The sequence below is a fragment of the Stegostoma tigrinum genome, chromosome 16, assembly GCF_030684315.1.
Source record: "Stegostoma tigrinum isolate sSteTig4 chromosome 16, sSteTig4.hap1, whole genome shotgun sequence".
In the NCBI taxonomy this organism is placed as follows: Eukaryota; Metazoa; Chordata; class Chondrichthyes; order Orectolobiformes; family Stegostomatidae; genus Stegostoma; species Stegostoma tigrinum.
This window is the reverse complement of record NC_081369.1, coordinates 27258440-27277241: the sequence shown is the minus strand read 5'-3', so window position 1 is coordinate 27277241 and position 18802 is coordinate 27258440. Positions and strand designations below refer to the sequence as shown.

The window sequence follows — 18802 nt, the reverse complement described above, 5'->3', positions numbered from 1 at the left end:
TGCCTTTCTATTCCTCTGACCAAAATGGACAACAATGGCATCTTAGTTATATTAGTCCATTATTGTTTGTGTTAAGTACATTTGATATAAAATATTCTGCGGATGAAATAGGAAAATCATTTATAAAGTATGTTTTAAGCATTTGATGTGCTGCTTGCAAAAGTAGAACTATCATGTCCGTCATTATTAATCAGTAGTACTTGTGGAGAGAGAGAACCTGAGAATCTGGGAGTAGTCTTCTGAAGATGGGCAGAATGGATCTTCGAGTGGCAAAGTAACTACTTGGAAGACACATTTTCATAAGTTCATTTCCAGCTGGCTGACATTGAAGATTGGTATCTTTTCTGGTGTTGGATTTAATATTGATTCGTAACTGTAGCACTTGCCTGAACTGGAGTCTCAGCTGCTATTGAACCTTTTGTCATGTTTAATACCCATTGCCATGTAAAAGCTTGAACAATGCCCATTTCTACTTGCCTTGCTGATGGCTTTCTACAGATGGAGCTATCCATTGTCTTGGATCTAAACTCACCTAATATGGACTGGCATAAACAGGAACCTTTTCTGACTGGAAGCAATCCTGTTTAGCAGTCTCGTTTGATTTCTTCCTTGATGGAGTATGACACTAAATGATGTTGGCCACTTAACTGCTGGTACATTGACTAGGTCCAAGCCTAAGATAGTTTCATTTCAAACCAATTTCACTCTTTCATTAGAGATAATAGGAAAATGCAGATGCTGGAGAATCAGAGATAGCAAGGTGTAAAGCTGGATGAACACAGCAGAATCCTACTCCAGAGATGCTGCTTGGCCTGCTGTGTTCATCCAGCTCTACACCTCACTCATTCATTATATAGAATTTCTGATAAGGGAGCAAAGTGCAGCAGCAACTCAGCTTGTAGCATTCCTGCTGGCATGGAACTGAGATACACTGACTAGAAAAGCCAAAGGCCTGAACTTCAGTTTGTACCTGGATGATACTGGTACACGCTGTAGTTAGTGCCAGTATCCACAAGTAAGAAAAGAGAGATTATCCATGATCCCACACTCTAATGACTTTTACTAGATTTTGTGCATGCACACCAAGATTCAAATCTCCTACTTTCTACAGTTCTGCCAGTCATTTCACATTTCCTTTGCTTTGTTGGCCTTCCCAAAAGGCGTCTCCTCACTGTTCAGAATTAAATTCCATTTGCCACTGTTCTGCCCATTTGTATCATCCTGTAGTCTGAGGCTTTTCTCACTTTTTTTTTACCACGCCAACTTTTCCTGACACCTGTGAACTGACTGATCAAAGCTTCTACGTTGGGTCTTGATTATTAATGAGCGTTGCAAACAGCAAGAGACCCAGCACAAAACTCTGCAGCCCATCACGGGACCCTACCTTCCAGTCACAAAAACGCGATTTGACCAAATCCTTTCTCTTGCCCACCTAGCCCATTTAGGATCCAATTTGGAAAATTACCCTGGATCCCACTGGGTCTTAATTTCTTGACCAGTCTCCCATGTAACATTTTGTCAAAAGCCTTACTAAAGTCCATGTAGACCACAGAAACTGAACTATGCTCATCTACGCACATAGTCGCCACCTCAAAAAAAAATTCTGTCAGAACCATCAGGGATGGTCTGCCCTGACAAAGCCATGTTGACTATCTTTGATTTAATCATTGCCTCTTCACATGGAGATTAAATCTGTCCTTCAGAACTTTTTCCAAGTGTTTCTCTAGCACAACATTAGATTCACTGGCCCATCCCTTCCTCGTATAACCCTACCATCCTTCAGGTATAACGCTACCACATTAGCTGTCCTCCTGTCCTCTGGCACCTCTTCTGAGGCTTGAAAGGATTTGAAAATTAATGGCGGTGCCCCTTGCAATCTCTGTCCAGGCCTCCCACAGCAGCCTGGGATAAATCTCACCTGTGCTTGGGGATTTATCCAATTCTAAGCATGTTAATTTGCTCATACATCCTCCCTCTTGATGCTAATTTTAAGTGAATCACTGTATTTCAAGTATATTACTGTCCCCCTCCCTGATTTATATACCTACATCATCCTTCACTGCAGTGAATACAGATGCACAATACTCATTTAAAACCTTAACTTTGTCTTCTGGCTTCGTTCACAGGTTACCACTTTGTTTCCTAATGGGCCCTACTCTTTCTCTAGTGATCTTCCTGCTGCTGATAAATTTACAAAACATCTTTTCTTATTTTCCCGTATTTTATTGGCAGCATTTTATCTTGACCCCTCTTTGCTTCATTTTTTTAGGTAATTCCCTGCACTTTATGCCTTTAGAGTTTCTTTTGAGTCCTCTACATGCAAAAAACTTCATTTTCTTTCCTGTACATGCCTCAACAACTGGTTTCTCTTGATGTACTTATCCTACCCTTTACCTTTTTATTGGTACATGATGGTCCTGCACTGTCCATTTCCGTTTTGGGACACTTCTGCTTTAATGTAGATTTTCCTACAAGCAGCTGTCCTCTACATTGGCCATTTTTTGCCTTAGAACTTTGTTTAATTTGGTGTTGAATGTATTGAGACATAATGCTAAGAGAAAGTCTAAAGTTGCTCTTAAAATGCATTTTATAGGAGTTGGAATGTGATGTTTCAGTAGAAGATGACAACAGGCAAGAATGGACCTTCACACTCTATGACTTCGATAACAATGGGAAAGTCACTCGTGAGGTAAACCAAACAAATGACTCACCACATTTTTGTTCTTTTATTGTTTAAAGATATAACTTTCTTTGGATCCTGGTTTGTCTTAAAACGTTCCTGCTGTAATTGAATGTGAATGTTAAAGTAGAATATTGCAAATGTAAGACTGCCTTTTGACAGTTGTTAAACTTAAGCAGACCAATATTTGAATATGAGACTTTGAGCTACTGAATACATCAAGGTCATTTTGGTAATCTGTTTATGGTATCTCCAGTCTGTCACTTCAATAAAAAAAAGTGCCTGCTGACTGCGGACAAATATATTATCAGGTTCCAGCGAGCAAGGAATAAAGCTGAAGTTTGTCACATTTTGAAGTGGATTAATAAGCTATTCGGCAAAATTTTCCTGTCTTGATACTGCAGCTGAATCATGTTGCCAACACTTAGGCAAGCTATTAATCAGTTTTATATACATCTATTTAAAAAAAATGCTTGTTCCATTCCAACAGATCTGTTGAGCCTTCTCGTGCAGATATTTAGAAAAATTGCAACCAGAAAAGTGGCACTCGTGCAGCTAAATAAATGGTAACTTGCTGCTGAGTCATAATTGCATTGGTTTTGTCTTGAAGAGCTTGTTCATCTCACTAAAAATATCCCGTAAGTTCTTGCTTGCTTTATATTGCTTAAATAGGATTCAAGCATGCAAAATATTCTGGCTGCGTCTCATTGCAGAGAACTGCTTGCTGTTACTGATGTGGATCACTTTCAGTGGAACCTGAGAACTTTTCTCTGGGTGCAGAGTAAGAGTTTTCCAAAAATGTCCATATATTTTCGGGAAATGGACAGGTTTCACTGGGAGGTATGAGACCATCTGTTAGAAGGTGGCGATTGCTGCCTGCTATGAGCTCAAAATTTCCCAGTGTTAAGGTGCCCTTAGAACAGGGATGTCCAACCTACTATCATGAGGAGTCACATTTAAATTTATTCTCACATGGCACTAAAATGCACATTTTGGGACTGTTGAGTTTGACGCACAAAACAAGGATCGAAAAACACAATTGAGGCATTAAAAAAATGCTAAGAAATTACCAAAAAAGACATTTTGAAAATTACCAAACAATAGAGCAAACTGATAAAACCTTCCTTTTTTGCTCGAGAAGAAGAACTTGAGAGAGAAAGCAGGCCCCCAGTCATACCCCATCAGGGAAGGAGGAGGGGCTGTGGTCCAAACTACAGAGTTGGATTGAACTAAAGTTAACCTTGTGTTCTCCTCCAGTGGCATACACTGTAGATGGAATATATAAGAAATTGGTCAAAAATGAGCGTCCTTTGTCATCGGCCTGGATTTTCATTGTCTCCAGATGCAGTACGTTGATAGATTTTTGTGTGGGTGGGGTGTGTGCATCTGTCAGCTCACTCCCAGTCTCCAGATTCTCTCAACTCTCGCTCATGTACACTCTCTCTCACGTTCTTGAATTCTGGTATGCTCACTTGCGCCGTCGCTCTCGTACACTCTTACTCACTCTCATACACTCACCATCTCCCTCCCTCTTTCCCCCCCCCCCCCCCCCTCGCCTGCACGTGCGAGCTCTCATGCACTCCCACTCATACTTGAAGTCCCAATGTCCATGGGAAAGGACAAGAGCCTTGTTTCTCTTTATCCACCTTCTATCACCCCACCCATCCCCAACTCATCTGGCAGGCAGCCTCTTCCTTGCCCCACCCAGGAAGTATTTGCCTTGCACCATCGTAAATCCATGATTGAGGGCTGAGTTTACTTCAGCTTTTCAGACCATGATAACAAGACAGACTCTGCAATCTTTGGGGAGATGGCCATGAAAATGGCTGCCTCAGCTTGGTGTCCAATTAAGGACAGTTATTTTTAAATTGCAAAAATATACAGTATTCATAAAAGAAAATCTTTATGTAGTATACATTTAATGATGCTTCTCAGATCTATATCATCTTTACTTACAGACAAGAAAACAAACATTGGGGTTTGGATTTCTCTGTACTTATAATTAACCAACATGCCTTTATCTGAGGCATCAGGTTTGATAACTGAATAGACCCTCATTATACTTTGGCAGAAAGACCTCAGACAGTAGTCTTTCTGCCCCTAGCATTAGTGCGTCCCCTCAGCACATAGTCCTGGACTTTGGAATGTGCCAGTCTGCAACACACACTCACTCGGGGTCAACTCTTTCAACTGGAAGACCAGCAAGTTTCAGACAGACCAAAGAGCATCTTTCACTGAGTTGATGGTCCTTCAGGAGCGGTAGTGTTTGTCTTGGTGTGCGTCCTGGGCAACAGACCATAGAGCACAGACTCCTGCATTACGGAAATGCTCAGGACGAGCCTTGACAAAAAACACTGCGTTTCTCTCCAGACTTCCTTTGCAAAGGCACATTGTAGACGGAGAAATGTGACAATCCCAACAGATGGTGTGTCAAGGTTGCGTGTGTCAATGTTGCAGCCTTTCCTTGATAGTAACATGATCGAGACCCAGAAGGTCCATCAAGCTGATCAGGGATACACTTACCGAATTGAGGTTGGCTGTATTCATTGCTGCTTGAGGCCTTGTCAGTGAGACACTCAGGTACTAGCTGTGATGACCTACAGGAGATCACCTCCAGTTAACTGGCTGTCTTTACACATGCTGCAATATACCTACCAGTGACAGAATGCTAGAAAGACTGCAAAATGTCATTCATATTCCTGCCTCTCCCCTGCCGTCCCATTCTGCATTGGCCTGGGAAAATACATCTTTTAATCCATCCTGTGTACGATTATTTTGTTTCTTTTTCTTGTATTCCCACCTCTGAACTTCCTTTAAAAACTATTCTTTCTCTATCTAGTTCTGAAGAAGGGTTCTGGATCTAGAAATGGTCCCCTGTCCTCCTCTACAGACGTTGCTTGACCTGCTGAGCGTTTCCAGCCGATTTGGTTTTAGATCAGACTTCTATCATCCATATTACTTTGTATTTACATGAAGAATGAAGCTTTGTTACACACTTTTTTTTCATTTAAGACAATACCCTTTACAGATGTAAAGGCTTTTGATTAATAATGTTTATCCAAATTACTAGTTTCCTTTTTTAAAAGATTCATTTGCTAATCTGGGATGCAAAAGGAGCACTGGGAAATTAACCTCCTGGAAGATTAATTAGGAAACATCATCTTTATAGACTAGTCCCAATTAAAAGTATTTTGCAATGCTTTGTTATGCTCCAAGATAAATTGCCAGGCTTTGTGAATTTAAAAAGTAACAGGTAATCTCATTCACTGCTACTCTTTATTTTGGAAGCTGTTGAAGGCCTCACTGATGTTGTTCTTATGGTCTTTTGAGAATCATTAGTTATGCTGTAATTACCTTCACAGGGACCTCTCAAAAATACTGGGGACTAAAATTATTAAATCTAATTTGTTTGATCCAAAAGTTTTACTGCTGTGTTTCTTAAAAATGATTAAAATCTTTTGCTGACTAAAATTGCCTGGTCATTTACATCTCACTACAGTGTAATTTGTTGTACAATTAAGAGGCTTATAAATTGGAAGCAGATGAAGCCTTGTCTTTGTATTTTTAGTATATTACCAAATCTAAATCTGATATAACAATGAGAACACATTGAAGACATTGTACATCTGAAAGTCTTGCTGCTTCTGCTTAGAAGAAAGTTGCCATCACTAAAGGTGAATGCTGCTTTTTGACTATGGAGGGGGCAATGAGGAATAATTGCAGCAGCACTTCCATATACAGCCTGCATCATCTTTCTTTAAAAAAAAAACAGATCTGTACCTTTTGCAGACCTATTCATGGCCTGTGGGTTGTTTGCACTGTGCAACAATAAGGTTCTCGGACGTAAAAGTAGACATTATGAAGGACAGAATTGCACTTTGACTTTGAATAGTTTTTTCACTGTGATGTTTTGCAGTTAGAAATCGCATTTTGTTGACAGGTGTAGCGCTCTCAGCATCATACTACTAATCTCGTATTTGATCATTTGAATATAAAAACACACTTTCACTAATAGATAAAAACATAGCAGATAGGAGCAGGCTTGAGGGGCCTCCTGCAGGTGGAGGCCATTCACCATCATCATGGCTGATCATCCAACTCAATAGCCTAACCCTGCTTTCTCCCCATAACCTTTTGATACCATTCACCCCAAATGCCATATCTAACTGTTTCTTGAATATATTCACTGTTTTGGCATTGCCTACTGCCTGTGGTAATGAATTCCATAGGCTTACCACTCTTGGATGAAGAATCGCCTCATTTCCGTCCTAAAAGGTCTACCCTGAATTCTCAGATTGTGCCACTTGGTTCTGGACACACCGCCATCAGGAACAACCTCCCTGCATCTTCCCTGTCTAGTCCTGTTAGAATTTTGAGTCTGAGATCCCCACCCCTCATTCATCTGAACTCCAGTGAAAACAGTCCTAACCCGGTCAATCTCTCGTCATTCGCCATCCCTAGAATCAGGCTGGTAAGCTTTCGCTGCACTCCCTGAAGAGCAGGAGCATTCTTCCTCAGAAAATGAGACCAAAACTTCACACAATATTCTAGGTGTGGCCTCACCAAGGCCCTGTTTAGCTGGAACAATACATCCCTGCTCCTGTACTCCAAAATCTCTCACAGTGAAGGCCAACCTACCATTTGTCTTCTGTAGCACCTACTGCACCTGCATGCTTACCTTCAGCGATTGGTGCACAAGGACAGCCAGGTCCTGCTGCACACTCCCGTCTCCCAATTTACAGCCGTTTAGGTCGTAATCTATCTTGTTTTTGCTTCCACAGTGAATAACCTCACATTTATCCAAATTATACTGCATCTGTCATTGATTTGCTTGCTCACCCAAATTTTCGAAATCATGCTGAAGGATCTCTGCATCCTCATCACAGTTCAGCCTCCCATCCAACTTGGTATCATCTGCAAACTTAGAGATGTTACATTTTGCTCCCTCCTCTAAATCATTAATATATATTGTGAATAGCTAGGGTCCCAGCACCAATTCCTGTGGCACCCCAATACTTAATTCCTGCCCACTTGAAAAGGACCCGTTAATTCCTACATTTTGTTTGTTTTCTACCAACCAGTAATTTTTTATCCATCTCAGTACACTTTTCCCCCAATCTCATGTGCTTTAATCTTGCATATTAATCTCTTATGCAGGGCTTTGTCAAATGCCAAGAAAGACCAAATATATTATTGACTGGCTCCCCCTTGTCAACTCTACGAGTTATAGCTCCATAGAACCCCAACAGATTTGTCAAGTATGAATTCCGCTTCATAAATCCATGCTTACTCTGTCTGATCCTGCCAGTGTTTTCTAAATGTTCCAGTATAAAGTCCTTATTGATCGTTGTTGATGTTGATGTTGTTCATCCTGGTTTGGGGTTCTTTCACACTCTCTGCATTGTAAATGTTTTGTGTTAATTAAATTGTCTTTAAGGTTATGATCTGCAATACTGTAAGAATAGCTGTCACCAGCTTAAAAGGATGACAAGTGGATATTTCATGAAAAGTATAACACTAAGTTTACTTTGCCCTTTAAAACTGTGTGTTTTGATTAGCAGCATTTAGAGACAATCCAATCTTGCACCCTATAACTAAGCAGCAGCACCTGTTTCACACCTAAATGACTGTTCTCTTGTGAATCTAGTTACTCACTGTCAGCACTGCAAATGCACTCTGGGTATTGCAGCCAGTCTTGATCCTATCCTTACTCAGGGTAAGAATTCCTCTGGTTGCTGTGCACGTTCTTGTATTCCCTGACCGTTTCTAACCTGGTTGGAGATACATTGCCAGTTCCGCACCTACACAGGCCCCAAACCCCACCTCTTCCTCCGTTACGTTGATGACTGTATCGGCGCCGCCTCTTGCTCCCCAGAGGAGCTCGAACAGTTCATCCACTTCACCAACACCTTCCACCCCAACCTTCAGTTCACCTGGGCCATCTCCAGCACATCCCTCACCTTCCTGGATCTCTCAGTCTGCATCTCAGGCAACCAGCTTGTAACTGATGTCCGTTTCAAGCCCACCGACTCCCACAGCTACCTAGAATACACCTCTTCCCACCCACCCTCCTGCAAAAATTCCATCCCCTATTCCCAATTCTTCTGCCTCCGCCGCATCTGCTCCCACGATGAGGCATTCCACTCCCGCACATCCCAGATGTCCAAGTTCTTCAAGGACCGCAACTTTCCCCCCGCAGTGGTCGAGAACGCCCTTGACCGCGTCTCCCGCATTTCCCGCAACACATCCCTCACACCCCGCCCCCGCCACAACCGCCCAAAGAGGATCCCCCTCGTTCTCACACACCACCCCACCAACCTCCGGATACAACGCATCATCCTCCGACACTTCCGCCGTCTACAATCCGACCCCACCACCCAAGACATTTTTCCATCCCCACCCCTGTCTGCTTTCCGGAGAGACCACTCTCTCCATGACTCCCTTGTTCGCTCCACACTGCCCTCCAACCCCACCACACCCAGCACCTTCCCCTGCAACCGCAGGAAATGCTACACTTGCCCCCACACCTCCTCCCTCACCCCTATCCCAGGCCCCAAGATGACATTCCACATTAAGCAGAGGTTCACCTGAACATCTGCCAATGTGGTATACTGCATCCACTGTACCCGGTGCGGCTTCCTCTACATTGGGGAAACCAAGCGGAGGCTTGGGGACCGCTTTGCAGAACACCTCCACTCAGTTCGCAATAAACAACTGCACCTCCCAGTCGCAAACCATTTCCACTCCCCCTCCCATTCTTTAGATGACATGTCCATCATGGGCCTCCTGCAGTGCCACAATGATGCCACCCGAAGGTTGCAGGAACAGCAACTCATATTTCGCTTGGGAACCCTGCAGCCCAATGGTATCAATGTGGACTTCACCAGCTTCAAAATCTCCCCTTCCCCCACCGCATCCCTCAACCAGCCCAGTTCGTCCCCTCCCCCCACTGCACCACACAACCAGCCCAGCTCTTCCCCCCCACCCGCTGCATCCCAAAACCAGTCCAACCTGTCTCTGCCTCCCTAACCTGTTCTTCCTCTCACCCATCCTTTCCTCCCACCCCAAGCTGCACCTCCATCTCCTACCTACTAACCTCATCCCACCTCCTTGACCTGTCCGTCTTCCCTGGACTGACCTATCCCCTCCCTACCTCCCCACCTATACTCTCCTCTCCACCTATCTTCTTTTCTCTCCATCTTCGGTCCGCCTCCCCCTCTCTCCCTATTTATTCCAGAACCCTCACCCCATCCCCCTCTCTGATGAAGGGTCCAGGCCCAAAACGTCAGCTTTTGTGCTCCTGAGATGCTGCTTGGCCTGCTGTGTTCACCCAGCCTCTCATTTTGTTATATTGTAGATACATTGCCATTAGTTACCAGAGAAATTCTTGCCCAACAATTAGTACTGCTATCCCCTTACATCCAACTTTGCAAATAGACTTTTCTGGTTTGAGGCAAGGCAGGGGAACTGAATTGGGCAAGAGTCTAATTTTCAGAATCTCAGTGGCAAAGTAAACTTTTGCAACAAGGCTACCCAACCTTAAAAGGCAAATTGATGTGCCTAGTTGCAGAGCGCAATAGTCCCCTGTCTAGAAGTGGCAATGAAAGTGGTTTGAACAGCAAACAATTGGGGTGAGTTTCCCTCCTCATTTGTCTCCCTAACACTATTGTGTTTAAGTGCTGGGTGTGAAAGTTGATGGGTGACATCCCTGATTTGCCATGTTCCCCGCCCCCCTAGTTTCCCGTTATGAGGTGAATTAACAGTGACCTAGAGGGGTCAAGTTATCACTGGGCCAATGATCTGCTCTCTTGCCAGATGTTCGAGAGAAGCAGGTTTCCAGGTTCGGAAGTGAGGATAATCTGCCAGTTAGCTCTTGGGGCAGGCCTCTGTTTGCCCAAAACTGCGGTAAATCAGGGACTGGGTAAGGTTCAGGGCATTGGCCACTGGAGGTCAGACCCTCCCAGAGACCCCCCACCCCACAATGAGAAGTATTTCTGTTTAAGTTCATAAAGCCTGGGCATCCAATGGCAACTTCCAAGAACCAGGAACTACTGGCTTGTGGCTGGCAACTTCTGGCAGGGCGGGTCATCAGTGATATCTTGTGGTTCACTGAGAAGCTCATCAGTCAGCTCTTCAGTGACTGACTGATCCAGTGAGCGTTCTTCCTGGAGAGTTTGGAAAATTGTTCACCGACAGTGTGAAGGTCGCTTGGAGAATGGGTGGGATCAGGGTCAGGACTCAGCAGGGGAGGGCTGAGAGAATAGGAAAACGACATTGACAAGACTGGGATTGATGGAAAAGCAGGAAGTTCTAGGGTAACAAATGATACGAATCTTGGCAGTGTGTGTGGAAGGAGTCGAGGTTGATGGGTTACTTGGGGGAGAATCAGATATATTTGTCTGTTTCATTTCTTTTGACGATAATTTCTGTACAATGAAGTGGCAATCAGTGTCAAAAAAGCAGTATCTAAAGAGGGAGGATAATTTTATTCCAGTGTGTGGGATTAGCACTTGAATTTTCTTTGATTGACTGAAGGGGAAACCTATAAATGATAGAGCTTAGAAAACCGCTCCCAGTGAACCAGCGATACTCCAGAACTGATGGCACTATATAGCAACGGATCTCACATCGGCATGGAGGCATAATACATTGTGAGCTGATTGGCACCTCCATCATGTTCAATATATGGCTGCACCAGGAGGATTGGAGAAAGATTCAAACCTTAAAAAGGGGCCCAGATGGCGGAATGCAACAGTTTTCAGGATTGGGGGCTCCAGTTTCCTGGGTAGTGGTTTGTGGCGGGTAAGGAGGGTGGGTGACAGGACTTTCATCTCAAAGCAAGGTGACTGCAGTTGAGTTCCTTGCTGAAGGAGAGCTCACCACAGTGTCTGAGAAAGTGCACTGACTTGTTTTGCATGTTCTAGGCAATTGTCTCCTTGCACATATGTTTTGCAATATGGAGCTGCCCTCTGAGGCCATATCAGTTGGATCTGACGGTGTGTGACAAGGAAGTCCAGGGAGCAGAGATGCTAGGTTTACAGCAGTGCCATAATGGAGCTGGGTTGAACAGCAGCCATCAAAGAAAATGATGGCCATATGGATCAATCCACTGTATACAGAGATCTCCTGAAACCGTCACTTGAGTAACAGACAACGACCCATTCTCTTCCCCCCCCCCAAAAAAAAACTCCGAGCAGCATTTAGCTGAGAAGGAGCTAGGAATAGAGAATAAAGAAGCAGCATAGACAGCAGAGAAACCTGATCCAGCTAACCGGGGACTACACTGATGATGAACAGTGGCCAAAACCTGAATCTACAGGTGTCAGCTGCCCTTGACTCATCACGGTGGTGTCGTACATATTGCAGCTTTTCGATATCTGTGCCTGAAAGGAATGAGAGACAGTTGTGCACCAGTTGCCTTGTAGTTCACCCAGGCCCCTGAGCTCCTTTGCAAGCGGCTTGTTCCAGAGCTCCACTGAGAATGTCAGTGACTCACCAGTACATACAGAAAGCCACTGATATTTGATTTGGAAAGTCCCAGGAATTTCCCTTTGATACAAAGATCTAGGCTCTTGCCTCTCTCTTACTTTTTTAGATATCTTTTTTAAAAAAAAATTGCAATTTTCTTTTATATCTGTAGCTAGTTTGTGGTCATATTTCATCTTCTCCCTTTATTGCTTTTTCGTTTAAAGTTATCCTCTTTATTTTATTTTTGAAAAGTTTACCAATCTTTAGCTTCCCACTAATTTTCATCACATTGTTTGCTTTTTCTTTTGTGTTATGCTGCCCCTGCCTTCTCTTGTCAGCCATGATTGCCCCATCCTCCCCTTCCTATGTGTCTTCCTTGTGAATTTCTGCCGTGCCTCCCAAATTACCCCCAGAAACTCCTGCCATTGCTGCTCCACCATCTTCCCTGCTAATGTTCCCTTCCAATCCACTCTGATCAGCCCCTCCCTAGTGCCTTTACAACTGTGTGAAGGTGACTGCAATGCCATTACCTCTGATTCCAGCTTCTCCCTCTCAAACTGCAGGGTGAATTACATTATATGATGGTCACTGCCCCCTAGAGGCCTTTCATCTTCAGCTCCCTCATCAAGTCTGCTTCATTACACACAGCCAATCCTGGATTTGGTGATATCACTAAGTCCTCCAAAAAAATCATCTTGTGGACATTGCTCAAATTCCTCTTCTTGAGATGCGCTACCAATTTGGCTTTCCCAGTCCCCCATGATTATTATAACAGTGCCTTTCTTACATGCATTTTCTATTTTCTTCCCCACATCCTGATTATTTCTGAGAGGCCTAAAAATAACTCCCATCAGGGCCTTCTTTCCCCTTTTGCAGTTCCTCAATTCTACCCACACAGATTCTATGCCTTCCGACTCCAGATCACTTCTTGCTATCGATTTTAATTTCATTTCTTCCTAATAAGGCAATCCCACCGAGTCAGGCAATCCTCTTGATAGGACTGTATCCTTGGGTATTTAGTTTCAAGCTCTGGTCCTCTTGCAGCCATGTCTCTGTGGTCCACATAACATAGTATGTACCCATTTCAATCTGTTCTACAAGCTCATTTACCTTGTTTAATGTACTGCCTGCATTATAAGCTCACTGCAACACAACACCTTTTGTCCTGTGTTGACTTCTGCCTTTGCATAGTTGTCTCCTTATCTGCTGTGCCAACAGTTAAGTTTCTGACCTGTTCGATATTCTCTGTCTGATTTTACTTGTTCTGGAGACTTTAACCTTTGAGCACTGCGCCCCCCCCCCCCCCCCCCCCCCACCACCACCACCACCACTTTTTCCATAGTTTTTCATGCAACTGAACCCACCCCCACAACTATTCAGTTTGCAGGCTATCCACAGCCCTTATTACACAATACGCCAGGACTCTGGACCTGTCATGATTCATGTGGAGTCCATGCCATTGGAACGTCCTTCCCCAGTGCTGTGATAGAGCAATAGAGATGCCTCCTCTAATGAGGAATGTGTAGGTGATGATTGTAACTGACCCCAAAGCCTGTGTCATAGAGCAGGAAGAGGCCAGTGGTAAGACAAATGCACACAGCCTCGTGAAAAAGGTAATGAATCACAGAACCCCCACAGCGTGGAAACAGGCCATTAAGCTCAATGAGTCCACACCACCCTCCAAAGAGCATCCCGCCCCCGAAACCCTGCATTTCTTACGTCTAACACACCTGACCTAAACATCCCTGGGCACTATGGGCAATTTAGCATGGCCAATCCACCTGGCCTGCACATCTTTGGATTATGGGAGGAAACCGGAGCACCCGGAGGAAACCCGCACAGACACAGGGAGAAAGTGCAAACTCCACAGAGACAGATGCCCGAGGCTGAATCAAACCTGGGTGCCTGGCACTGAGGCAGCAGTAATAAACACTGGGCCACGGTAACACCCAATGGAAACACATTCCGAGCTGACAGAACTACGGATAACTATTCTTCTGTTTGAATATAATTTCAAAAAAACACAACTGCTTGTTGCAAGGCTGCTGCTTCCTATTTGGGACACACTTTGTTGGACATTTTAAGACATTATTTCTTTTTGCTTCGTTAATTAAAGCATCCTGCTTAACTTGGATTCTGCTAGTATGATGATCATTTGCATTAGTCACACTGTGTAAATAGAAACTTGTCTGTGCAGTAATTGCTCTCAACTGTATGTGAACAGCACTGTGTACTCCTGTGATCTCAGCCTTCTGGAGAGAAGCTCAATTATGGGCCTTGCTGAGAGCAAACCCATATGTCTGTTATCTTAATATGCGGTCTTACCTTCAATAAAAGTATATCAGCTGGAGATGTGAAATAAAGTGCCAGAGAAGCTCAGCAGACCTGGAGGCATCCGTGAACAGAGAAAGAGTTAACATTTTGAGTGTAGCGTAACTTATTCATTAACTGAACAGGTCAGGAAAATAATCTATTTTGATGTTGTTGTCTAAAGGGAAGGAGTGGCAAGTGAAATAGATGGTGAGGGTGCCTGGAATAAAAGACGAAGGGAGAGCGAATGGAATGAGGAGACAGATAAAGTTCAAGAATAGGTATTAATATTAGATGTGAAGAGTATTTTTTTAAAAAAATCTCTGCTGAGTCATCATATACAAATGAAGCAGAGGGGAGTAGTGGATGAAATCAGAATGCAGTTTGGGCTGTGAATTGTTGAATTCAAATGTTCAGGAGGTAACATTGAGCTCAGCAACTTCAGAGCGTCAACACTGTTCTCCATTTCAGGAGACCTCAGTCGCTGATGTGACGGTGGTGGAAAAAGAGGACAAGCTGGAGCTGAGAAATGCTGCAGACTCTCCTCCTTTTGTTGTCCGCTACGACGGTGATTGGAGATGAGAAGAATCAGTTTCTGGCCATACACCGTCCACCTTGTCCAACATTGTCTCACTGTGTTCTGCACATCTGACAACAGCAGATGAGAGTATCCCCCAGAGGCGACTGGAGACAACTAGCACAGGCTGAGTGATCCTCCACACTTTCAGTGAGCAAATGGCTGTCCAAATGGCCTTTATTATTGTGTCCGGTCCCTTCTGGGACAAGAATGTCCTGCCTGCTCCTAAGATTCATTGTTTAATAGGAGCTCACATCCATCTTTAATGATTTTTTTGCAAGGAAACTCAATCCATCCCTGGCCAGAAGTGACTTCCTCTTCCAGGCTTGCCTCCAATTTAGATGTCATCCTAGGAAGATAGCACCCAACTTGACTCTGTCAATGACAACAAAGTGTAGAGCTGGATGAACACAGCAGGCAAAGCTGCATCTTAGGAGCACAAAAGCTGATGTTTCAGGCCTAGACCCTTGTCAATGTTGACATTCTTAGTTGACCAAAGATGACGAATCTAACGTTGCATCACTTTCTTTTTTTTTCCAACATGAAAGTTGCCATATTTGTTCTTGGTATGAATAAGATGTATTTGTATTTTCAACAATGCTATCTTTGACTGTGATCGTACTGAGTGAAATAAATTCCTGTATTTTGAATTTATAGCTAAGATTGGCCTTATATTGACAGTCTCATTCAAAGGCTATAGTGAAGGAAACAGGGAATGCTGCCATGATCGGTAAAAGAATACTGTTCTCCGACTGAAGTCATCCTGCCAGGTTATTTTGTTAGGTTTTGGAACATTTAAGTTAACATGCAGCTTTCTGACTGGGGTACATAATTCCTCATTTTCTTCTGCGTTTAATTTTAACATTCATAAAGGTGTTGCATATGCTATAAAAACTCTCAACAGAGCTCAACTTATCAATGTCTGTATTTTAGGCAGCATCGTCATTGAAAAATTACTATACCACTTTTGTTTTACTACCTTTGCAGGATATCACTAGTCTTCTGCACACAATCTATGAGGTGGTCGATGCATCTGTGAACCACTCACCGAGTTCCAGTAAAACATTGCGGGTAAAGCTAACTGTGACGCCTGATGCAAGCCAGAAAAATAAAGACAATCAAACAGGTCAGACTAGCTTATCACACTTATGTACAAATGAATGATTATGTAATCTGAATTCCCAGAACCCTCTGTCAAAATACTCAATTTAAATTGACAGATCTTTGTGAAGATCGCGCTTTCAGCTAAATAGGTTATAGGCGATCTTTGCAAAGGTTTGGATTCATCGTTGCTTCAACAATTATACATAATAAGGCCAAAATACTCTGTTTTGTGTCAGCTCGCAATTTGTGTCAGGGTGCATTCAAAGAAGGGTGTTCTGAAATGTCTTTTCCCTGCACCCCTGCCACTTAATATTTAAAATATTAATTAAGCCTTTCAAGATGCAGGAATGTAAAAGAGTGTGTGCAATTAAATTAAATGGCTAAAAATGTACCGTGTTCAAGCTGGACATGTCTCAGAACTGAGTGGAGGCTTCACCACATATATTTCACTTGTGAATGTTCTGTACAATGCACAGGATACGCCAACCTCACAAACCCCTCAGTGCTGCAGCTTTCTGCATTTAAATAACGTTCAGCTCTTGCATTCTTCCTGCAAAAGTGCACAACCGCATATTTCTCCACAGAATGTTCTTTCTGCCAAATTTTCACCCACTCGTTTATACCCCTTTTAGGACAGTCACCCCTCACCACTTACTTTCCCATCTATTTTGTCATCTGCAAACCTACACATCATACATTCACTTTTGTTATCTGAATCACTAATATAGGGTGTAAATAAATGTGGACCTAGTGTTGATCCCTGTGGCACATCAGTAATTATGATTGCAGCTCTGAAAATGTCACCTTTTACCAACTGTCTGGGCTGAATTGTAAGTTGTTTGGCCTGAGTGTGAGCCACACCCAATGGTCTGGACTGATTCTCTTTGCGAGACCCAATGGGTTTTCTTCATGTCTCTGATCAAACTCCTCTTATTTATTAATACGACATGCCAATGGCATCTCTCATGTCTGATTTCCACCCCACCTTACCACCTCCTGTTCAGGAACAATATTCACTCAGTGTATCCCAGAATTCCCTGGCATTCCCTTGCCAGGGCCATCTTTAAAAACCTATTGTATACCTGGACAAATGCAGTCAGCCAACCCTGCATGGTTCCTGATGTTTGCCCTGGAGTTGGAAGACGGAGGGAAATTGATGATGCCCTGCTTTGTGGGCAGTGGCATGGAAGTTCTGCTGGGAGAGGTGGTGCTGACTAGAGACTTCACTTTCCCTGAAGTCCAGTAATGGAGGCAGCAACACCCGACCACCCAGATCAGGGCAATGTCATGGAGAAATGCTCAGCATAAATGCCACCATCTTCTCTTCAATACCTCACGCTCATGCTCCCTGCAACTGAACCTACCTCCCATCAAGGCTCATGCTCTAACAGTGTCACTAATGCCAACGCCATCTTCCCCACTCACTCTCATTCACACCAGAGAAGGAGAAGATGTAGACGGGAATATTGTGTTCTGTCTCTGTCGCTCTGGCCCCCAATCTCTCTCGTTCGTTCTCTCTCTCTCTCTCTCTCTCTCTCTCTCTCTCTCTCTCTCTCTCTGTGTCTGTCTGCCGCTCTCTCTCTCTCTCTCTCTCTCTCTCTCTCTCTCTCTCTCTCTCTCTCTCTCTCTCTCTCTCTCTCTCTCTGTGTGTCTCTCTCTCTGCCTTAAAAGACATTGCCCGGCTCCCCTAGTGTGGAAAAAGTGTTGGAGGTATTGTTTCAATCTTTCAAGTGGCATGTTTATAATGTGGCTTTCATACAGCAGAGAGCACACACGTCTTATGTGGCTTGCTCAAGTCAATTCTCAGCCAGGTCATCAGGGACCATTCATCGTACCTTGTAGTCATTCTTTAGTTTGCTGAAATGACTAAAAATGCAGTTGGCACCATGAATTTCCACAGGCTGAGGGTATTCTGACTGCTAGGAGGATGGCAGGCTTTGATTTGCATCTTCATGGCATGCGGACGTTGCAGGCCAAGTCACCATTTATTGTTCAACACAACTTGTGTAGAGGGCCAGTTAACAGCCAGTCACATTGTTGTGGGTCTAGAGTCACGTGTAGGACAGATAGAACCATAGTCCTATAGTTTCTTAAACTTGACTAGACCTGTGTTTGGCCTTTGTCCCTCTAAACATTTCCAGTTCATGCACCTGTCTAAATGTCTTTTTAGATGTTCTAACAGTACCTGTATCTACCACTTCCCTGGCAGCTTGTTCCACATATACACCACCCATTTCACCTTAAACCTACACCATTTAGTTTTGAATTCCCCTACCCTGGGGAAAAGACCTTGGCTATTCACCTTATCTATGCCCCTCATGATTTTATAAACCTCTATTAGATGACCCCTCTATCTCCGACACTCCAAGAGGCCTATCCAGCCTCTCCTTAGAACTCAACCCATCCAGTCTCAGTAACGTCCTTGCAAATCTTTTTTCTCCATTTTCCATTTTAATAACATCCTTCCATAGCGAGGCAACCCGAATTGTACACAGTGCTCTCAGGAAGGGACACTAGCTTTTCTTCCCTATGACTAGTTAACATCTGACACCGTGAATCATGGGTAAATCTGCCATCCTAGTGCTCGCTTGGCATATTTAATTGTGGCAAGAGAGGGAATTAAATGGAATTAGCTCTAATGCCCCCTTTGATATCTTTTAGAA

The 18802-nt window shown here is 43.7% G+C and overlaps 1 protein-coding gene across 1 annotated transcript in view; it reads left to right on the top strand.

Annotated features, from left to right (window-relative positions):
* nkd1 (NKD inhibitor of WNT signaling pathway 1) overlaps positions 1-18802 on the top strand; it is a 99209-nt gene that overhangs the window by 74822 nt on the left and 5585 nt on the right. The window contains exons 6-7 of the mRNA XM_048547109.2: positions 2594-2689; positions 16023-16161. Of these exons, the coding sequence (XP_048403066.1) occupies positions 2594-2689; positions 16023-16161 (235 nt within the window). The remainder of the gene's footprint in view (positions 1-2593; positions 2690-16022; positions 16162-18802) is intronic.